The sequence below is a fragment of the Glandiceps talaboti genome, chromosome 17, assembly GCF_964340395.1.
Source record: "Glandiceps talaboti chromosome 17, keGlaTala1.1, whole genome shotgun sequence".
Lineage (NCBI taxonomy): Eukaryota > Metazoa > Hemichordata > Enteropneusta > Spengelidae > Glandiceps > Glandiceps talaboti.
The window spans coordinates 19,568,073-19,589,256 of record NC_135565.1 but is presented as its reverse complement, the minus strand read 5'-3'; the positions used below and the strand labels follow the sequence as shown (position 1 = coordinate 19,589,256).

Genomic DNA, 21,184 nt, shown 5'->3' with positions numbered 1-21,184 from the left:
ACATGTATGACAAGACATCCATCCATCTACACAACAGAGCAGTTTTCAGTGACAGCTTTCACTTCATCTGATGTATTTACAATGCAGACCACAGAGCAACTGACATTAGAATTCAGTCAACAGCTGTAAATACATTTTGAGTGATTGACAGTATAAAACAGACCACAACACACATAGTGTAGAATTCACTATCAGAATACTTAATGAAGTCAACTAGTTGTACGTGTTGTGGATCTCATCAAATAAAACAGACTAAAAAAAACAGCCCTGGGATAAACAAGACTTACATAATACAGGTATGTATTGTATGCTCCTCTCTCCTACCACAGTACATCTGTCTGTTTTACTTGTACACCTGTACAGTGTAAATGTACCAAACATTCAACTTCAAATTAACAAAAAATATTTTCTCAGCAAAATATTACGCAGGATTTTTCCTTTTATGACCGACACTGTGTAAGTAACCAGAGAAATATTTTTTTGTTTAAAGTAAAACATGATACAGGATAATATATTACCATATAATATCATTGGTGTGTGTTTTATATTGATAATACTACCAAGTGACATTGCAAGTTTCGAGCTACAACTCATTTTCAATGTTTACAAGGTTGTATCGATATTTGAAATGTGGGTACTTGCAGCCAGAAACTACCGATCACTCAATAAAACCTCCATTAGTCAAAAACTCAGAATCCAACATTTGGTTGTCAAAAACAACTATATTATATTTAGAGATATTTGTAGTTATTGTGAAGAGGCTAGAATGAAATGGTACAGTATTGTGAACACTGTTAGCAAGTCATCCTTACAAAGGAAGGCATGGTACTAGTAGAATACTAGAAAATACAACTCAAGATCTGATACATCTCATGGTATTTCACCCACTCACTCATCAGCATGCATGTCTTTTCGAAAAATCACATGCTTTGGAATGGAAAGTGAAATGTTCGTCAAATTTCAAATATTGTGATGAGTGTATACTGATTAACTACACTAGTTACATGTTACATATTCTGATATACCGTACGTAGGTACACTACTGGAGTAAGAGGCTTCTATCTGTACAGTACAGTACAGGTAATTTAGCCTGCAAGATTCTTGGAGTTAAGTTAATATCAAAACACAGATTACATTACATCTACTCACAATTCCAGGTGACAAACCTTTCTTACATACAGCTATGAGTCATACTTATATTAAGTCACAAAGTGGTTATTTATTGAGGTCTATAATATCGCTATCAGTCTGGTCTAGTACTTTACTTTTCATTAATATAACTCTAAAATCAAGACAATTGTGATTGACTTGAATTTAATGATATTGTGTGTGTTCATTTCATTCAGAATTCTTGATATCTAGAAGGCATTTCATGTGTGTTAAAGTGAGTGCAGAATATCAATAGTATTCCTGTCTACCTAGCCAAGGACAAACAAAATATAGGGTTGAATGTTCTAAATAATCAAATTCTACTACGTTTCTCCTCAGTAACCAGTGATATTTTGTATTTTAAAAAATGATGAATTTTGCCAGCTATATAATAGTGATAAAAAAAATTCAAAATTATTTTTGAAAAATATGATGTAATAACAGTACCGTCATATTACTGTAAGAAAGTGAGTACAGTTTCGAAGTAATATACACACTGAACACAGAAAAAATTGGTCTGGCAAAACAAAACCCAATTGTTTTTATTCCAAAGGTTGGCTTTGATTATAGTTGACAGCAAGGTCTGTAAGTTGTCAGTTTGTACTTGTTTCCTCCACCAGGTGACTAGTACATTACATTATACATAGTGAGTCCCTAACAACCTGATATGTTTAGGACCTTACACAGTATTCAAATACAAACATTGACATTAAGTGTACACCCAAGGTCAAACTCAAGGTCAAACATAGATCAAAACATTAATTTTGTACCTTGGAAGGGCACAGTACCCTTGAAGGAGACAATTCAGTTGCAAAACTAGTACAATACTACAAGACACTCACTGTTTCCTCGACTTGAGAAATTTTCACACAAAGTTTATTGTTTAGAACCAGACTGGATTGATCTTCAATATGTCAGCACTGCACAAAATTATTGTGATCAGGCAAAGTGAAACGTGGCCATATCAAGGATGATAGGTATTGCTATTATTAGCTATGTATAGAGGTACATTGTAATGGATGCAGGTATTCTTTGCATATCACTGATATTGTTTGTGTATTTTCTCATTTGGATCTACATCTATATGTTTGTGTGCAGCACAGTGAGACTTGTGGTGGGCTTTGTGGGTTTCTTTATTCCTTTATTTTTCATTCTTTTTTCTTCTTTTCTTTTCTAGTTTTCACATGAGTACTCTTTAAATTAGATTGAAATCCTTTTCATTCAAGTACAATTTCCTGTGAGAGGAAAATAAAATCCTTTGTGTGTTACTGTTGTAACATCTATAATGTAATTCAGTAGGACTCAAGAATTACTCTCTAACTGGGTTAGCGTCACTCTAGCTCAGTGCTAATTATAATATGCTGGGCTGTTACTAACACTACATCACATGTATGTGTTAGCAAGTGGAAGGAAGGATGAATACCTGCATCACTTAGCCCAGAGTTACACACATTTTAATAGTAACATGATATTGGGCTAGCAAATCAAATAGGATTCTTTCACTGTACTCCCACTATACACGTACTTATATATGTAGTACCAGCACTTTATGTACTGTTGACATACGTCATGTGTATTTAAGCTAGGGAATCATTTTCATATGAAATGATATACTTTTTGTATAAGTTGTATATCAAATATTAGTAATGATAAAAGAGTGTCCTTATCTACAAAATAATTAGATAATATTCGGCAATATTTTTCTTTGTTCAGAGAAGGAAAATATGAGTGCCCTATGGGGTTGTTGTCACTACGAGTCGTTAGACAAATAATGACAACCCTTAGTTCACAAGTAATTTCTGACTGAAAGAGGAAAAATATTGGAGATATCATTGAAGGTAATATAAAAAAAAATGGGAAAATTAACTGCAATTTTGAGTGTTTTGACTCATATTTCGAAAACTGCAGAACCAATGACATACACGTGTACATGTGTTGTTGTGATGTAGACATACATTGTCATGACAAAGAATGATCAGAGTATATATTCCATTTTATTTATTTTTTTATTTTTATTTTTTTTTGAACCTGACTCATGCAGGGTGTAATCATCTGTGTATGTTAGCTTTGAATCTATCCTCCTTTGCCAGGCCTGTTATTTCCTGTACTGTACTGTACTGTACTGTACTGTACTGTACTGTACTGTACTGTACTGTACTGTACTCTCCTCTACTCTACTCTACTGTACTGTGTACTGTACTCTACTCTACTCTACTCTACTCTACTCTACTCTACTCTACTGTACTGTGTACTGTACTGTACTGTACTGTACTGTACTGTACTCTACTCTACTGTACTGTGTACTGTACTGTACTGTACTGTACTGTACTGTACTGTACTGTACTCTCCTCTACTCTACTCTACTGTACTGTGTACTGTACTGTACTGTACTGTACTGTACTGTACTCTCCTCTACTCTACTCTACTGTACTGTGTACTGTACTGTGTACTGTACTGTACTGTACTGTACTGCATGTACTGTACTGTACTCGACACTACTCTACTCTACTCCACTGTACTCTACTGTACTCTACACAGTGTACTCTACTCTACTCTACTGTAGCACAGGAAAGCCTATATTCCAAGTTACATTTGTACCTAGACGTACAGTAAGTACTTGTATCCTGACAACGTGGCTTTATAGATTACACTCTCACAAAAAAATACAAAGATTCTTTTCACTAGAAACAAATTCTTTACCCCATTAAGGTAAACAATTGAACACACAAAAAACGACATTGTGATTGACTTGTTCCAATGTCATATGGGTGTACAGTGTGTTTTTGTTAGTGTGGTGTTTGTGTGTAGCTGCAAACAGACAGTAACATTGTTGGGTGTGCAAACTATGTTTTTATTAACATGGCTGTGAATTGAGGGCTGACTGTGATTAATGGTAGAACAGTCTGCTGAGATAGATACATCATATTTAAAGGGCATATACAACTTAAAAAAATATAAATAAGGTAATGTGTTACTGTAATAACAGCTAGAACAATACAGTGGTGTCATATATCCACATAATACTATTGTGATATGTTGTGACAGTGAAATTGGATCCATGTGGTTTTGTAATGTAATTCTATTTTGGAAACAGTGTTGACTCTAGTTAAGTTTTGAGTTTTGGATAATAAAATATGTTTAGTTGTGAAGCACTTGCAATAAAATGAAAAAATAAATAAAATATTGTCTAAAGCTTAACCCAAAAATAAAAATTATAAATACTTGAAACCTAGTATCAGTGTTTTATTTTAAGGGCGGTAAGTAGGTAAAATCTACCGGGGTTCCCACATCATTTTACCGGGGTTCCCCACCTAAACTATGATACATTGCATGGGAAGCACTACCAGTTTTACCTCTTTCCCCCTTTCTGTTACCGGGGTTCCCAAACCTTAGCAAAAACACTGAGTATGGTGTAGACATTTTGAATTTTCATGAGCATTGTGAATAAAATTCAAACTTTATGTTTCGTTATACTACATACAGATGTATGCTATGACTATGATGATATAAACACAACTGAGCAGTAAAAGAAATATGTAAAATATTTATTGTTACGAAAAGAGAAAAATTACATGGAAATTATTCAGAAATTTGCTAAATAACAGTAACTGACACACATGTTGCTATGTAAAGAATTTTACCTGATGTAAATGAAACACACATACACATGAATGCAAACAGATGGTTGCCACCCTCACCACTACATTCAGGACAGTTTATAAAGAATAGATTTTGTGACGCCCAAGGTAAGAATAGGTTCAGGGTAGGTTTGAGGACATGTAAAGTAGTACATGTCCTTGGTCATTTGATAGTACTCTATCAATAGTACTGTATATTGTATACACCAGGAAGGAAGGAAGGAAACAGATTATCTTTATAGCCTGGTTCAGTGGTTAATTTTTACTTACCAGGTTTTGTGTTTGTTATTAAATTAAAGTTTATATGATACTGACCATACTCTTCATTCAAGAAAAGCTTGAAAATTTATAATAAATGATTTAAAATATCCGTAAAGTAGCGAGTATTCTACATGGAAACTTTGGCTATAGAAAGTTCATGGACAAAACTTTGAATGTGTGTGTGTGTTTATTCAAGGCTGGTGTTTGTTTCCCCTGACACATAGCTATATTGAATTGAGGTGTATAGGGTAGAAAGAGTAGGCTGTAAATTATTGTAATAGATCTCACCTACTTTATTGTACAACAATAGGTTAGAATACAATGGTAGGAATGTGGGTGCTCAGTAAAAATATAACAATAGGTCATTATAAAATGTACTGACAACTACCACTGTTAGAGTACAATGCATGCAGGTATGCAGTAAAATGTACTCACAATATGTATTGGATGGTTTCCTGTTACACAGTTTGTGAACTGATATTAAATTCTTGATTTAGTACATTGTATACCATGCCAGATACCAAATGTAGGTCTTGAAAAATTTTCAAATACGATACTTGTCCTGAGAGTCAAGAAATGTTGTTGTTTTGTTATTCAATACATACGCAATGTCAGTATGTCCTGAAGGCTGAAGAAGTCTTATTTACACGTTGACATGTCAGTCATTGCCACCACTGTCTTCTAAGCCAATTTGACACACTACTACTGATGTACAACAGTACCCTGTCATGCACCAGACTTACAGATTACCATATCCCAAGTAGAAGGACTCAAAAAAAGTCATGTTTTATCATTTTCACCACAACCAAAAAATTGATTGATTAGTTAGAGAGCTCACTGATTTCTCTGTTGTATAGTATATAATGTGACATTGGATTCTCTTTCCTGCCCACCATCATTACTTGATATCGCCATTAATTTTCATACACAGTATGCATGTAGTAGATTTTACATGATCAAACTGACACTTGATTAAGACCATAGTTTTAAAGTGTATAAACGATGATTAATCACAACATATAGAGGTCATGGGCACACACGGTTATCAATAGATATATTTTCATAAAATGAGGGTTACACTTAACTTAATATAGTGGAACACTTTCACAGTTTCATGTCATTGTATACATCAAAAGCAAGTCATCAATTGCAAAACTGGTACTTTCACGTACTTACAAATACACAGATCTACAGTACATATATATGTACCTGCTATGATCTAATATGTAAAAAGCCATTGTTCCAATCAACCATACCTATACTGGTTCAATAATATCAAATATGAGTCTCAATGGACATAGTGTCACATATCTCTAGTTAGCACCATTCATTCCTATGGGATTCATATTGACTTTATACTAGACAAGTTTGAACTGTGAACATCTGCCACTAGGTTTGGATCACACGTATCTACTCATATCAATCATCATCTCAGTGTACCACCTCAAACCCCTCACTATCCCACCCTCCAAAGAAAAACATGTCACCAGGTTTGTCTACTCAATCATCATCTCAATGTACACCCTCAAACCCCTCCCCACCCCACCCTCCAAAGGAAAAACATGTCACCAGGTTTGTCTACTCAATCATCTCAATGTACACCCTCAAACCCCACCCCACCCCACCCCTCCAAAGAAAAACATGTTACCAGGTTTGTCTACTCAATCGTCCCAGTGTATACCCTCAAACCCCTCCCCACCCCACCCCTCCAAAGAAAAACATGTTACCAGGTTTGTCTACTCAATCATCTCAGTGTACCACCTCAAACCCCTCCCCAACCCACCCCTCCAAAGAAAAACATGTTACCAGGTTTGTCTACTCAATAATCTCAGTGTATACCCTCAAACCCCTCCCCACCCCACCCCCTCCAAAGAAAAACTGTAACACATACATTCACCGTAAAAAGTCCATTTTATGTTATCTGCACTCTATGTTAACATTATATTGTTTTCTATGTTTAGAACTGTAGGTGAAGTGTCAACTGGAGTTATCACAAAATGTTTGAACTCACCAAGAACCAAGACAAGAGAAAAGGGAATGGAGATTTTATTGAAGTACATAGAACTAGAGAAGGCTGAAGTTGTACAGGTATGTCATGTAGCTTACTGTACATAGATAAAATTGATGTCTTTCAAGTTAAATATGAGACAACCAATATGTTGAATTGTACTTGTAACTTTTAATATATGTATACATACATACACATCATAGGAGTAGAACAATCCTGATAAATAAATTCAGTCCTGATATTTCAAATCAAGTCTTTATCATAGGATATCAAGGCAAGATATAAAGTTGATCATCACCTGACTGGATATCTAAATGTTATCTAAATGTTATATTACATATAAGTACACACTTGTTTGTAATGGGTACACTTTACAGTGAAAGATCAGCGTTATACAGTCCAAGTCATTATTTTTCTGTGCTGCAATAATTTACAAAATGTTGTAAAGTTTCTCTGCACAATTCTGTAAATAATTACATTAGTCAAACTCTATTCAAAGCTGAAGGATGACTTGTAGTCAAGAGACTTTGATATCAGTGTAATAGCAGAAATGAACAGTTTCCAGGATTCTATCTCAGATTTCATCATTACATGACATGTTTTTCAATTCATCTCTCTCCTCACAGGAAGAACTTCTGAAAGGTCTTGAGCACAAACAGCCTAAAATAGTAGCAGCCTGTCTGCAAGTACTACGTGAAGCACTGTATGGATTTGGTTCTAAGATCATTACAGTGAAACCTATCGTCAAAGCATTACCCAAACAATTTCAGAATAGAGATAAGAATGTGAGAGAGGAAGCTAAGTTACTAACTATTGAGATCTATAGATGGGTTGGTGCTGCATTTAAAGCTGGTATACAGAATATACCACCAGTTATTGTAAGTAATATATATAGATTAAATTCTACAAAATATAGTAGATCAATTTTTTTTCTTTGTAGTTGTCTTATAGTATTAACTGTTTTTTTATCACATACATGTATATACAACGAGTAACACTGAAGTGATGCACTTTCCCTGTATGCTACACTCATTTATAGCATTCATATCAAGTGTAACAGTATAGTGTTTCAATTGGTTTATTTACAAGCCTAGCATGTGACCTTTCTAATGTGGTCAATTAGCAAATGAAACAGTATACTTTTACACTTGATATGGATGCTATAAATGATTTTGGTACGTACAGAAAGTATTTTACTTTGGTGGTATGGGTTGTACATATGTATGGGAAGCCGTTCAGGCCAAAAATATTTTTTTATTTTAGCTGTAGTATTTTATATTTTTCGTACTTACAAACTAATTTTAACAGTTTATGTACTTTTATTCCATGTTCACATTATTTTAATTGAAATAAGTTTTCATTTATTTGAGAATATTGTTTTACTTTTCGTCAAACCAGAATTTTTTTAAAGGATTATATATAATTGAAAGTCAAAATATATTTTTTGTTAAAGTTTTTTATTTTATTTTTTAAATCTAAAAAAAAAATTCAACTTTTTTTTTTTCCTTCCCAACTTTTTTTTTTTGGCCGAGTCTGCTGACAGGCGCCGGTGCAGAGCACGTCGTGCTCGTACCAGGCGCCTGTCACGAGTACGAGGCGTGACCTTTGACACCACGTTCTTATTACCTTCGAAATTGATCGCTCAAACATTATATCAGATCTCAAAACTGTTAATTGACGTGTGATAGTATCTGTTTTTTCCAACAACCGTGACTTCAGCCGCGTACGATCCATGTGCAACGGGTAAAGGTATTTCCAATGGGTCAGTCACGTCAGGTACTTCTAGTACGAGCGCACATGTTGACGTCGACCTGCTGTATTACATACGTAGACGTGTTGTTCTCAACTTTTCATGATATATGCATGTGTACTCAGAACACTGAGAGAATGTATACTACAATGTACGATGAAGTAAACTGAATCTTTACAACAACAACAACAACAACAACAACAACAACAACAACAATGATAACAAGGCGATAAAAGCTGGTTTAGGTTGATATGTAATACAGCAGGTTGACGTCAATATGTGCGCTCGTACAAGAAGTAGTACCCGACTGACCCATTGGAAATACGCGTTCGCTTTTCCTCACGTTTTTGTTCCTAAAGCTGTTTTGCTCACGCTCACAGTATAGTGTACCATCTTATTTCAATTCTGGTCAGTTTCACAATAATGAATGTAATTGTTATTGATGAAACAAACTTTAGTTGTTTTAGATTAACTACCTTTACCCTTTGCACATGGATCGTGTCCTACGTAACATCATGTAATACATCATACATGCGGTCGATAACCTTAACGTGACGGTGTACACATGTGTGTACGCGGCTGAAGTCGCGGTTGTTGGAAAAAACAGATACTATCACACGTAAATTAACAGTTTTGAGATCTGATATAATGTTTGAGCGACCAATTTCGAAGGTAATGTGAAGGTGTATTTGACGCCGAAACACGTCGTAATGGATGTCGAAGGACATGCCTGTCACGAGCACGACGTACTCGTGACAGGCGCTGGTCAGCAGACTCGGCCAAAAAAAAAAAAGTTGGGAAGAAAAAAAAAAAAGTTGAATTTTTTTTTTAGATTTAAAAAATGAAATAAAATAACTTTAACAAAAATATATTTTGACTTTCAATTATATATAATCCTTAAAATAATTCTGGTTTGACGAAAAATAAAACAATATTATCAAATAAATGCAAACTTATTTCAATTAAAATAATGTGAACATGGAATAAAAGTACATAAACTGTTAAAATTAGTTTGTAAGTACGAAAAATATAAAATACTATAGCAAAAATAAAAAAATACTTTTGGCCTGAACTATGGGAAGCCGTTCAGGCCAAAAATATTTTTTTATTTTTGCTGTAGTATTTTATATTTTTCGTACTTACAAACTAATTTTAACAGTTTATGTACTTTTATTCCATGTTCACATTATTTTAATTGAAATAAGTTTGCATTTATTTGAGAATATTGTTTTATTTTTCGTCAAACCAGAATTATTTTAAGGATTATATATAATTGAAAGTCAAAATATATTTTTTGTTAAAGTTTTTTATTTTATTTTTTAATTTAAAAAAAAAAAAAATTTCAACTTTTTTTTTTTTTTTTCCCAACTTTTTTTTTTTGGCCGAGTCTGATGACCAGCGCCTATCACGAGCACGTCGTGCTCGTGACAGGCATGTCCTTCGACATCCATTACGACGTGTTTCGGCGTCAAATACACCTTCTCATTACCTTCGAAATTGGTCGCTCAAACATTATATTAGATCTCAAAACTGTTAATTTACGTGTGATAGTATCTGTTTTTTCCAACAACCGCGACTTCAGCCGCGTACATACATGTGTACACCGTCACGTTAAGGTTATGACCGCATGTATGATGTATTACATGATGTAGTACGTAGGGCACGACACGATCCATGTGCAAAGGGTAATGGTAGTTAATCTAAAACAACTAAAGTTTGTTGCATCAATAACAATTACATTCATTATTGTGAAACTGACCAGAATTGAAACAAGATGGTACACTATAATGTGAGCGTGAGCAAAACAGCTTTAGGAACAAAAACGAACGCGTATTTCCAATGGGTCAGTCAGGTACTACTTCTTGTGCGAGTGCACATGTTGACGTCGACCTGCTGTATTACATATCAACCTAAACCAGCTTTTATCGCCTTGTTGTTGTTGTTGTTGTTGTAAAGATTCAGTTTACTTCATCGTACATTGTAGTATACATTCTCTCTGAGTACACATGCATATATCATGAAAAGTTGAGAACAACACGTCTACTAGACTGTCGACAGTCGCTCGCGCCTTTTTTTCCTACGTTTTATCTAAACTCCGGTCCGGCGCAACACTAGTATAATTGCAAATTGATTTCGAGGGCCGAATTGCTCGATCACTCGGGCCTTCGGCCCTCGATATCAGTTTGCGATTAGACTAGTGTTGCGCCGGATCGGAGTTTAGATAAAACGTAGGGGGAAAAAGGCGCGAGCGACTGTCGACAGTCTACACGTCTAGTCTACGTATGTAATACAGCAGGTCGACGTCAACATGTGCGCTCGTACTAGAAGTACCTGACTGACCGTTTGGAAATACCTTTACCCGTTGCACATGGATCGTACGCGGCTGAAGTCGCGGTTGTTGGAAAAAACAGATACTATCACACGTAAATTAAGAGTTTTGAGATCTGATATAATGTTTGAGCGAGCGATTTCGAAGGTAATAAGAACGTGTACGTAATGCCATGGATGTCAAAGGTCACGCCTCGTACTCGTGACAGGCGCCGGGTACAAGCACGACGTGTTCTGCACCGGCGCCTGTCAGCAGACTCGGCCAAAAAAAAAAAAAGTTGAGAGAGAAAAAAAAAAAAGTTGAAATTTTTTTTTTTAAATTAAAAGAATAAAATAAAATAACTTTAACAAAAAATATATTTTGACTTTCAATTATATATAATCCTTTAAAAAATTCTGGTTTGACGAAAAATAAAACAATATTCTCAAATAAATGAAAACTTATTTCAATTAAAATAATGTAACCATGGAATAAAAGTACATAAACGGTTAAAATTAGTTTGTAAGTACGAAAAATATAAAATACTATAGCTAAAATAAAATAATACTTTTGGCCTGAACGGCTTCCCATACATATGTACATGTACAGTGATACATGCATTCATACATGCACACATAATTTCATTCCAGTGGCATGTACTATTATAAAGGTCAACAAATGGTCTAATTATTCTGTTTGAATATTGAAATGATAGTATCGCCTTGTCTATGGTATTCTTCTAGATCAGTTTTGTCATGTCACTGTCACAGTCTACTTTTACCCAGTGAAATATTTTTCAGTTTAGTAATCGTTTAAAAAAAGGAGGGAAAACAAGAAAGTTGTGTACTGCTTCATGTCATGTTTTATCACACCACAAATCATTGCATACCTTTTATTTGGACAACAAAATGTATTATGACATTTGAATTGTCTATTTGTGGCTGTTGGCTTCTTAAATTATAGATCTCAGTTTATTTGGTCAACTAACAAAAGTTGACACTTTGATTGTCAATATATTGTTTTTGGCTTCTTAAATTATAAATCTCAGTTTATTTGGTCAACAAACAACAGTTGACACTTTTATTGTCTTTGCTGTATTGTCCTCATTATAGATCCCATGGTAATTGTCTAATCCTATTGTACTATGATTAGTCTGTCTAACAGTGCTTTGTTGTCTATAACACTGGTATGGTATAGTAATAGTACTATTGTAATCAAGACAATAATCTGCTATTGTTAATGTGTTGAGTCATTCTGGTATATAGACAGTTTTATGTCTACATCTAAGGTATTGTTAGTTGAATAATAACACAGTCAATGAAAAGTTCAAAGTCTATTGATAGTATTGTTACAATAACAAAGACATAAAGTATTTCATAATGGTATGTATAGATGTATCAACCAAAATGAACTTTCAAATAGTGATGTGGACTGTCGACAGTCGCTCGCGCCGTTTTTTCCCTACATTTTATCTAAACTTAAGTCGTTGCCGTGCTCCGATACGGCGCAATACTACTATAATCGCATACTGATATCGAGGGCCTTTGGCCCTCGATCTCTCGGGCCTTGGCCCTCGATATCAATATGCGATCATAGTAGTGTTGCGCCAGATAGGAGCGCAGTGACGGCTTAAGTTTAGATAAAACGTAGGGGAAAAAAGGCGCGAGCGACTGTCGACAGTCTAATAGTGATGATGCTTTGGAATGCAATAATTTCTAGGTGGACTCTCCCCGTTTGTCAATAAAGTCAATAAGACAGTTGACAGCACAGTGCAATTATAAAATGATTGACAAGGACATAAAACATCTTGTTTTGATATGTATAGATTTGTCTTTTTTTTAAATTATTGGCAGCCAAAGTGAAACTTAGTTTCATATAGTGATGTTGTTTTGGAATGCAACCGTTTCTTAGTGGAGTCTCTGGCTTGGTGGAGTCTCACTGTTTCTTGTATAAAAGTCAGTAAGACAGTTGACTGCGATAATACAAAGACAAGAGCATGAAACGTCTTGTTTTGAAATGTACAGATTTGTCTTCAAAATTGGCAACAGAAGTGAAACAAATAGTTTCAGACAGTAATGATTATATAAATTAGTTTCTTATTGGTATTTTGCTGTTTGTACTAGAAAGTGTCTGGTACAAGGTCACTTGAATACATGATTTTAGTTTTGATGTGCATGCTGTTTTGAAAAAGAATTCAATATCTGTCTATAATTTTGAGAAACCGTTGTGGATCATAATGATAAAATCTTGTGATCAATATCTGTCTGCATAACCACAAGCTTTTTGAAATCCTAGCATTTTGTGTGTGTGTGTGTGTGTGTGTGTGTGTGTGTGTGTGTGTATGTAAGTAAGTATGTATGTATGTATGTATGTATGTGTGTGTGTGTGTGTGTGTGTGTGTGTACGTATGTATGTATGTACGTACGTACGTACATATGTAGAAGAATTTGAGAAAATCACCAAATCAAAGCAGACAAATATCACACTTCCACTAATAGTAACATTTCATGTGATTACAGTTGAAAGAGTTAGAGGAAGAATTTGAAAAATTACCAAGCAAATCAGCCAAACAGACTAGATTTCTGAAATCGCAACAAGACTTGAAGGCTAAGATGCAAGTAGAAGCAGACGCAGAAGATGACGAAAGTGATGAAGGTATGTCAACTTTGACCTTTGACATTTGACCTCAGCTATGAGATCAAAAGAGTCATTTTACTTCTTTACCAGAGTATTTGTTTTGTTATTCATGAGATTTGTAGAGTAAGACAACATTACTCTGTTGCAGGTTGAGAATTGTAAATCTAATACCTCAGCAAGTTACAGAAAAAGACAAATGCTATTCAGTGTAGATATTATGTGTAGCAATAATCTTCTGTGGGCTTTGTGGACCGTGGTTATATGGGGGAAGGGCCTACCATACCACAGAGGTCTGCAAAACATGTATCTGGGTTGTAAAGGTTTTATCTATACTACTAGTATTACTACTCATTTTATTTGCAAAAATGTAAATATAGTGAAGAGCCAAATCACTGAGTGGATGGATATCGATGAGCGTGCCACTTGCCATATTTGGGCGCAGGGAAAGTGAGCCAGGCGTGATACGGAAAATTATTACCCAGGTTCGATTGAATTAAATGGGAAGAGATACTGGGTATATGATAGATCACATGACATTTCCCTATGAAATCTGTTGTTTATTTCCTTTATTGCCATGTTACAATAGTAAACAGATATTATAGTTTCCTAGACATGAACCCATAATTTGATTTCCTTTATCTATCTTTGTAGATGATGATGAGGCTGATGGTGCTGCTGCCATTGTATTAACAGATATTATAGTTTCCTAGACATGAACCCATAATGTGATTTCCTCTATCTATCTTTGTAGATGATGATGAGGCTGATGGTGCTGCTGCCATTGTATTAACAGATATTATAGTTTCCTAGACATGAACCCATAATGTGATTTCCTCTATCTATCTTTGTAGATGATGATGAGGCTGATGGTGCTGCTGCCATTGTATTAACAGATATTATAGTTTCCTAGACATGAACCCATAATGTGATTTCCTCTATCTATCTTTGTAGATGATGATGAGGCTGATGGTGCTGCTGCCATTGTATTAACAGATATTATAGTTTCCTAGACATAAACACATAATGTGATTTCCTCTATCTATCTTTCTAGATGATGATGAGGCTGATGGTGCTGCTGCTATTGATCCGTTTGAATTATTGGATCCTGTAGAGATTTTATCTAAGATACCAAAAGACTTTTATGAAAATATTGTAAGTAAAACTTACATAATGTCAAATATGTTATCAATTTACATGTGAAGTACATACAGACATGGTTTAACTTTACCAAACTAAGCCAGTGCTGGTGTATTCTGTAGTGTAGTTCGGCCACCAACAACCCCAATTTTCCAATTGTCCAGACAAACCATAAATGACTAGTTCTCATCATACTATTACTAGTACAGATTGTAGAATGTAGATGTATGTAGGTGTGTTTTGTCTGTACTGGTGGTACCTGTGTCCACTTACTGAATAGGCTTTGACAAGATATAGCCTAGAAGTAGAAAACAGAATATTCAGTATATTGTATCTTTCCCTTGTCTACTACAGGAAGCTAAGAAATGGCAGACACGTAAAGAAGCCCTGGAAGCCATACAACCACTAGCATCTCATCCTAAACTTGAACCTGGTGATTATGGTGATTTAGTAAGAGCACTGAAAAAGGTATGTACGAACCAACTGGAGACATTGTATGGTGTTAGGGCTTGACCTTGGGAGGGCCCATACTACCAGGGATCTGCAAAACCCATATCTAGTCGGTAAAGGTTTCATCATATACCCTATTGAGGGTCAAAATACATTGTTTTTGCTTATTTTTGAAAAAAAATAATTGTTCAATAATTTGTACAGCTGACCTTATAAGGGCAAATTGTGTAATCCGTATGGTGCCACTAATAAGATAAAGCTAATACGAGAACCAGGGATTGAATCATACCCCTTTAAGTTCAATAAAATACTTGGAATTTTGACTGCTATTTTGCTCTTTGAGAATTTCTTTTTACAAAATTAGGAAAAATGATATTTATTCTGTTGTTGAATTTCCTAGGTTGTTGGTAAAGATACCAATGTAATGTTGGTAGCACAGGCCAGTAGATGTCTATGTGGACTGGCTACTGGGCTGAGAAAGAAATTCCAACCATATGCTGGACAGGTAAGTCAATTATGAAGTCTCATGGTGGATTTTGAGTCTTGTGTACTAGTATTTTATGAGAGTGAATGAACAAATGACGTATTGACAGAACTCAGAATGGACAGTTCTAAAGCAGCTCACTATCTGTATACATGTAGATTTTATGGTCATATTGATGAAGTTATGAAGTTGTGTTAGGGTTTTGGTGAAAAATGAAATTGTTCTCAAGTCAAATAAGACTGAGGTTTGATCATAAATGTGTGTGTGTGTGTGTGTGTGAATGTATGTATAAGTGAATGTGTGTGTGAATGTATGTGAATGGGTGTGTGTATGTATATTAAATGTGAGTAAGACTACAGCCATCTGGATAACACATATACTTAATTGCACAGGATTATGTATATTAGTGCACCTAATCCTTTCACATTTGTACAGTTTTATCATTTCCTGTATCACTGACTGTACTTTGATGTTTGCTTTCTTTCAGTGTATTCAAACTATTCTAGAAAAGTTCAAAGAGAAGAAAATTGCTGTAGTAACAGCTCTCAAAGAAGCCATAGATGCTATGTACCCATCTGTAAGTATATACACGACAAACTTATACATATCATGCAGTGTGCCCTCTAAGCCAATTTGACGTGCCTCTGACACACAATATCTAGTGACACACCAAAATTTGGTGTTCCCATATCTCTTACTATGTGGTGAGTGTGTCCTCTAAGCCAATTTGACATGCAACTGATGCACACAATATCTAGTGATGCACCAAAATTAAATTTGGTGTTCCTCTATCTCTTACTATGTGGTGACTCACAAGAAATGCCAGTTTTTCTCAGTTTGACCCACAACAACAAAATTTGGCTATCATTAGAGGGAACACTGCATATATGTCTAAGATTTCTACAGTTGTGGCAAGTCCTCTCACTACCCTTTAAAAGTTCATGGCGTCCAAGTTGTAACACCCCCTTGAAAATGAAACATAGGAAAGAATTGGCCATGTATTGTAATGATTAACAACATGGATTTGAAATTGGCCGCTGAATTTGTGTACTATTTTTTCTCTTCTTTATTTTTAGCAACAATTTATATGACACCTCGTAAAAAAAAAAAAAAAAAAAAAAAAAAAAATCTTGCGCCATTTTCAATTCCCTACCATCTAGATACTATCTGTGGCTTCGAATCTCAATAGGCTGGTGGCCTATCATAATACAGAAGAAAAATTCTTTACCTACTATTTCATCCTAAAATTCACTCGTAACAATTATATACTTCTTTTGTATGTCATTTTGTACATTTATATCATATGTATGTTCTTGGAAAATGTAGCTTATTTTGTTATCTGATGAAATAAAGTTCATTCATTCATTCATTCATTCATTCATTCATTCATTCATTCATTCATTCATTCACTATGGAAAACAAAAGTGATAAGGATAATGATATAGTTATTGCAAAGTTGTGAGATTTAATTTCATTGATTATTTCCATTTCAGACAACTCTTCAAGCAATCCAAGAAGATGTCCTGACAGCTCTAGATAGTAAGAATCCATCCATCAAAGCCGAGTCGTCATCCTTCCTTGCAAGATGTCTTAGGAAATCAACACCTGCTAATCTACCTAAAGCTGTACTCAAACCATTGTGTAGTTCACTAGCTAAGGTATATACATTACATAACTTATAAATAGTACAAGTGTGATCTACCTAAAGCTGTACTCAAACCATTGTGTAGTTCACTAGCTAAGGTATATACATTACATAACTTATAAATAGTACAAGTGTGATCTACCTAAAGCTGTACTCAAACCATTGTGTAGTTCACTAGCTAAGGTATATACACTATCTAACTTATAAGTGGTACAAGTATGATGTACCTAAAGCTGTACTCAAACCATTGTGTAGTTCACTAGCTAAGGTATATACACTACCTAACTTATAAATAGTACAAGTGTGATGTACCTAAAGCTGTACTCAAACCATTGTGTAGTTCACTAGCTAAGGTATATACACTACCTAACTTATAAGTGGTACAAGTATGATGTACCTAAAGCTGTACTCAAACCATTGTGTAGTTCACTAGCTAAGGTATATACACTATCTAACTTATAAATAGTACAAGTATGATGTACCTAAAGCTGTACTCAAACCATTGTGTAGTTCACTAGCTAAGGTATATACACTATCTAACTTATAAGTGGTACAAGTATGATGTACCTAAAGCTGTACTCAAACCATTGTGTAGTTCACTAGCTAAGGTATATACATACACTATCTAACTTATAAGTGGTACAAGTATGATGTACCTAAACTAGGCTAAAGCTGTACTCAAACCATTGTGTAGTTCACTAGCTAAGGTATATACACTATCTAACTTATAAGTGGTACAAGTATGATGTACCTAAAGCTGTACTCAAACCATTGTGTAGTTCACTAGCTAAGGTATATACATACACTATCTAACTTATAAGTGGTACAAGTATGATGTACCTAAAGCTGTACTCAAACCATTGTGTAGTTCACTCGCTAAGGTATATACACTATCTAACTTATAAATAGTACAAGTATGATGTACCTAAAGCTGTACTCAAACCATTGTGTAGTTCACTAGCTAAGGTATATACACTATCTAACTTATAAATAGTACAAGTGTGATCTACCTAAAGCTGTACTCAAACCATTGTGTAGTTCACTAGCTAAGGTATATACATTATCTAACTTATAAATAGTACAAGTGTGATATACCTAAAGCTGTACTCAAACCATTGTGTAGTTCACTAGCTAAATTATATACATACACTATCTAACTTATAAGTGGTACAAGTATGATGTACCTAAACTAGGCTAAAGCTGTACTCAAACCATTGTGTAGTTCACTAGCTAAGGTATATACATTACATAACTTATAAGTGGTACAAGTGTGATGTACCTACATGTATTGTAAATCTCACTGTATGTATGTGAAGCCCCTGCTAGCAAGAAGTGTGTTAAAAATATATCGAACTTCCAGTTAATGATATTACCACGGACTTCACATGTGTACAGTGACATCATATGTAGTCTGGTTGTATACCAGCTAAGGTGAAAAGCATGTAAGGCCGGATACTTTATTTCTGAGTTCTATCCACATATTTTGCTGACATAATTACCAATGATATTAGAGTAGTTTTAAGCATTAATTTTTTGTTCAAAAATAGTTTTTTTTTAAACTAAATAATGGTACATGTAGTATTGAAAGGGAAAGACCTGGTAGAGGCAATTGAATAGGATCTAAATATTGATAGCCGTGGTTGTTATTAGATGATATTCATTGTTTGTTTGTTTGTTTGTTTGTTTGTTTGATAGAAAATGGATGACACAGCCCCAGATGTGAGGAATGCTGCAGCTGATGCACTCGGTACTGTTCTCAAAGTGATGGGTGAGAAACCATTGAGTGCATTCTTAGCAGACATGGATAAACTCAAAGTAGACAAGGTAAAGTGGTCTTTTATATGTCCAGATGTCATGGGATACACCTGTGTAGGAAATACTGCCATATTATTATTACAGTTAGTGAGATGAGTTACATATTGATATGGTGAAAATATGACTACCAGGTGACACTAACACAATAATTCGCACGCATATGCATACGCACACGCACACGCACACACACACACACACACACACACACACACACACACACACAGAGGCTGATATACAAAGTTCTGATCTACGGGAAATGTATATGCATGTAGTTGGTTTGACCTGATTATCAAAATTGTGTATGTTTATAAAAACATGTTCAATTGTACCAATGATTGAGGATAGATTACATGAGATGTCGTAATACTCAGTATACACTGTTATGAATTTATAGATAAAGGAAGCTGCTGAGAAGGTAGAACTTGAAGTAGGAGGAAAGAAGAGTAAACCTGCGGAAGATAAGAAAGCCAAAGCAGCGGCTGCTGAACCTGCACCATCTAAACCAGCAGCAAAGAAAGCTGGTGGTAGACCAGGTGCTAGGCCTGCTACAGCCGGTGCTAGGGGCAGAGCTGGTGGAGAGGGTGGTAAGAGACCAGCTACAGCGCCCTCTGGTGGTAGAAAGAAAGGAAAAGCTGCAAATAATGATGGGAAGGAAGACCTGACATCAGATCCACTTCTCACTGTAAGTTTAGGAAATATTAATTATTGAAATTTTACTGTGGTACCTTTTATGTAAAAAAGTATCTTGAGTGAGTGAATGTGTCAATCATTTCAGCATATGATTACTTCCACTGTACTCGAGAAAGTGTTTTCCACTAGTAGACTCAAAAGGCTTGTAACCATTTATATGTACATTTAGACACCAGGCGTTTGTATGTACCATGTAGACACCAGGGAGAGTGTATCTTGGGATCTGTTGGCTTTTTTATTTCATTTTTGCATAAAAATGAAGTGGTTTGAAGTATGATTTCATTTATGAAGTAGGCACGCAGACATTTTCAAGAAAGGTTGTCACCTATGTTAGATGACTAGATTCTGTTTTCAAAACAGTATTCAGTGAGAATGAAAAGTGTGTCAGTGACTTCATGTTTTGAACAAGATGGAAGTCATATTTTTGTACATTGTTTTCTTTCTTGTGTACATCCAGGATGAGGAAGTAACAGAGAAGGCTGAAGTGTTGTTACCATCAGCAGCTAGACAACCATTAGAGAGTTCTAATTGGAAGGAAAGATTAGCTGCTGTTGAAGAATTTACTAAGGTTAGTGGACAATCATAATACTACACTCATGTTGTGACGACCACCCCCCTCCCTCCCTCATGAAACGACTATACATATAGGTTAGTAGGTATACACTTGTCTTTTTAACCCCTGATCTGCAGCACATCCTGACAGCTGACCCCCCCCCCCCCCCCCCCCATGAAATGACTACATGTATACTAAGGTTATTAGCTATCACAACACTGCACTTATCCTTTTAACGCCTCATCTGCAGCACATCCTGACAGCTGATCCCCCCCCCCCCCAATGAAATGACTACATGTGTTAAGGTTATTAGATATCACAACACTGCACTCATCTTTTTAACCTCTGATCTGCAGCACATCCTGACAGCTGATCCCCTGTCCAACTGTATACACAACCAGTCACTACTAGTTATAGCCAACAGAGGATCAATATAACTTTACCATGCTTAGAATTCTAATGACTCTAATCTGAAAATAAAAGTAATAAATGTTTCACTAGAACAATGTAGAATATGGAATATTTAAATAGATGGTTTTAAGTTACCATACGGATGAGGATTGGGTACTTAATTTGGACTTTTTTAAAGGTAGTGTGGAGGATAAGTTGTTTGTATGTCACAATTAACCAATGGTTGTTTTGTTTGTTGTTATTATTTT

At 35.1% G+C, this 21,184-nt stretch overlaps 1 protein-coding gene across 8 annotated transcripts in view; it reads left to right on the top strand.

Moving 5' to 3' along the window:
- LOC144448722 (cytoskeleton-associated protein 5-like) overlaps positions 1-21,184 on the top strand; it is a 78,739-nt gene that overhangs the window by 21,454 nt on the left and 36,101 nt on the right. For all 8 annotated transcript variants that reach the window (XM_078139030.1, XM_078139026.1, XM_078139027.1 and 5 more), the window contains exons 4-14: positions 7,010-7,136; positions 7,683-7,934; positions 13,634-13,769; positions 14,803-14,903; positions 15,243-15,356; positions 15,739-15,843; positions 16,310-16,399; positions 17,316-17,480; positions 19,163-19,291; positions 19,677-19,964; positions 20,430-20,540. In XM_078139030.1, coding sequence (XP_077995156.1) covers positions 7,010-7,136; positions 7,683-7,934; positions 13,634-13,769; positions 14,803-14,903; positions 15,243-15,356; positions 15,739-15,843; positions 16,310-16,399; positions 17,316-17,480; positions 19,163-19,291; positions 19,677-19,964; positions 20,430-20,540 — 1,618 coding nt within the window. The remainder of the gene's footprint in view (positions 1-7,009; positions 7,137-7,682; positions 7,935-13,633; positions 13,770-14,802; positions 14,904-15,242; positions 15,357-15,738; positions 15,844-16,309; positions 16,400-17,315; positions 17,481-19,162; positions 19,292-19,676; positions 19,965-20,429; positions 20,541-21,184) is intronic.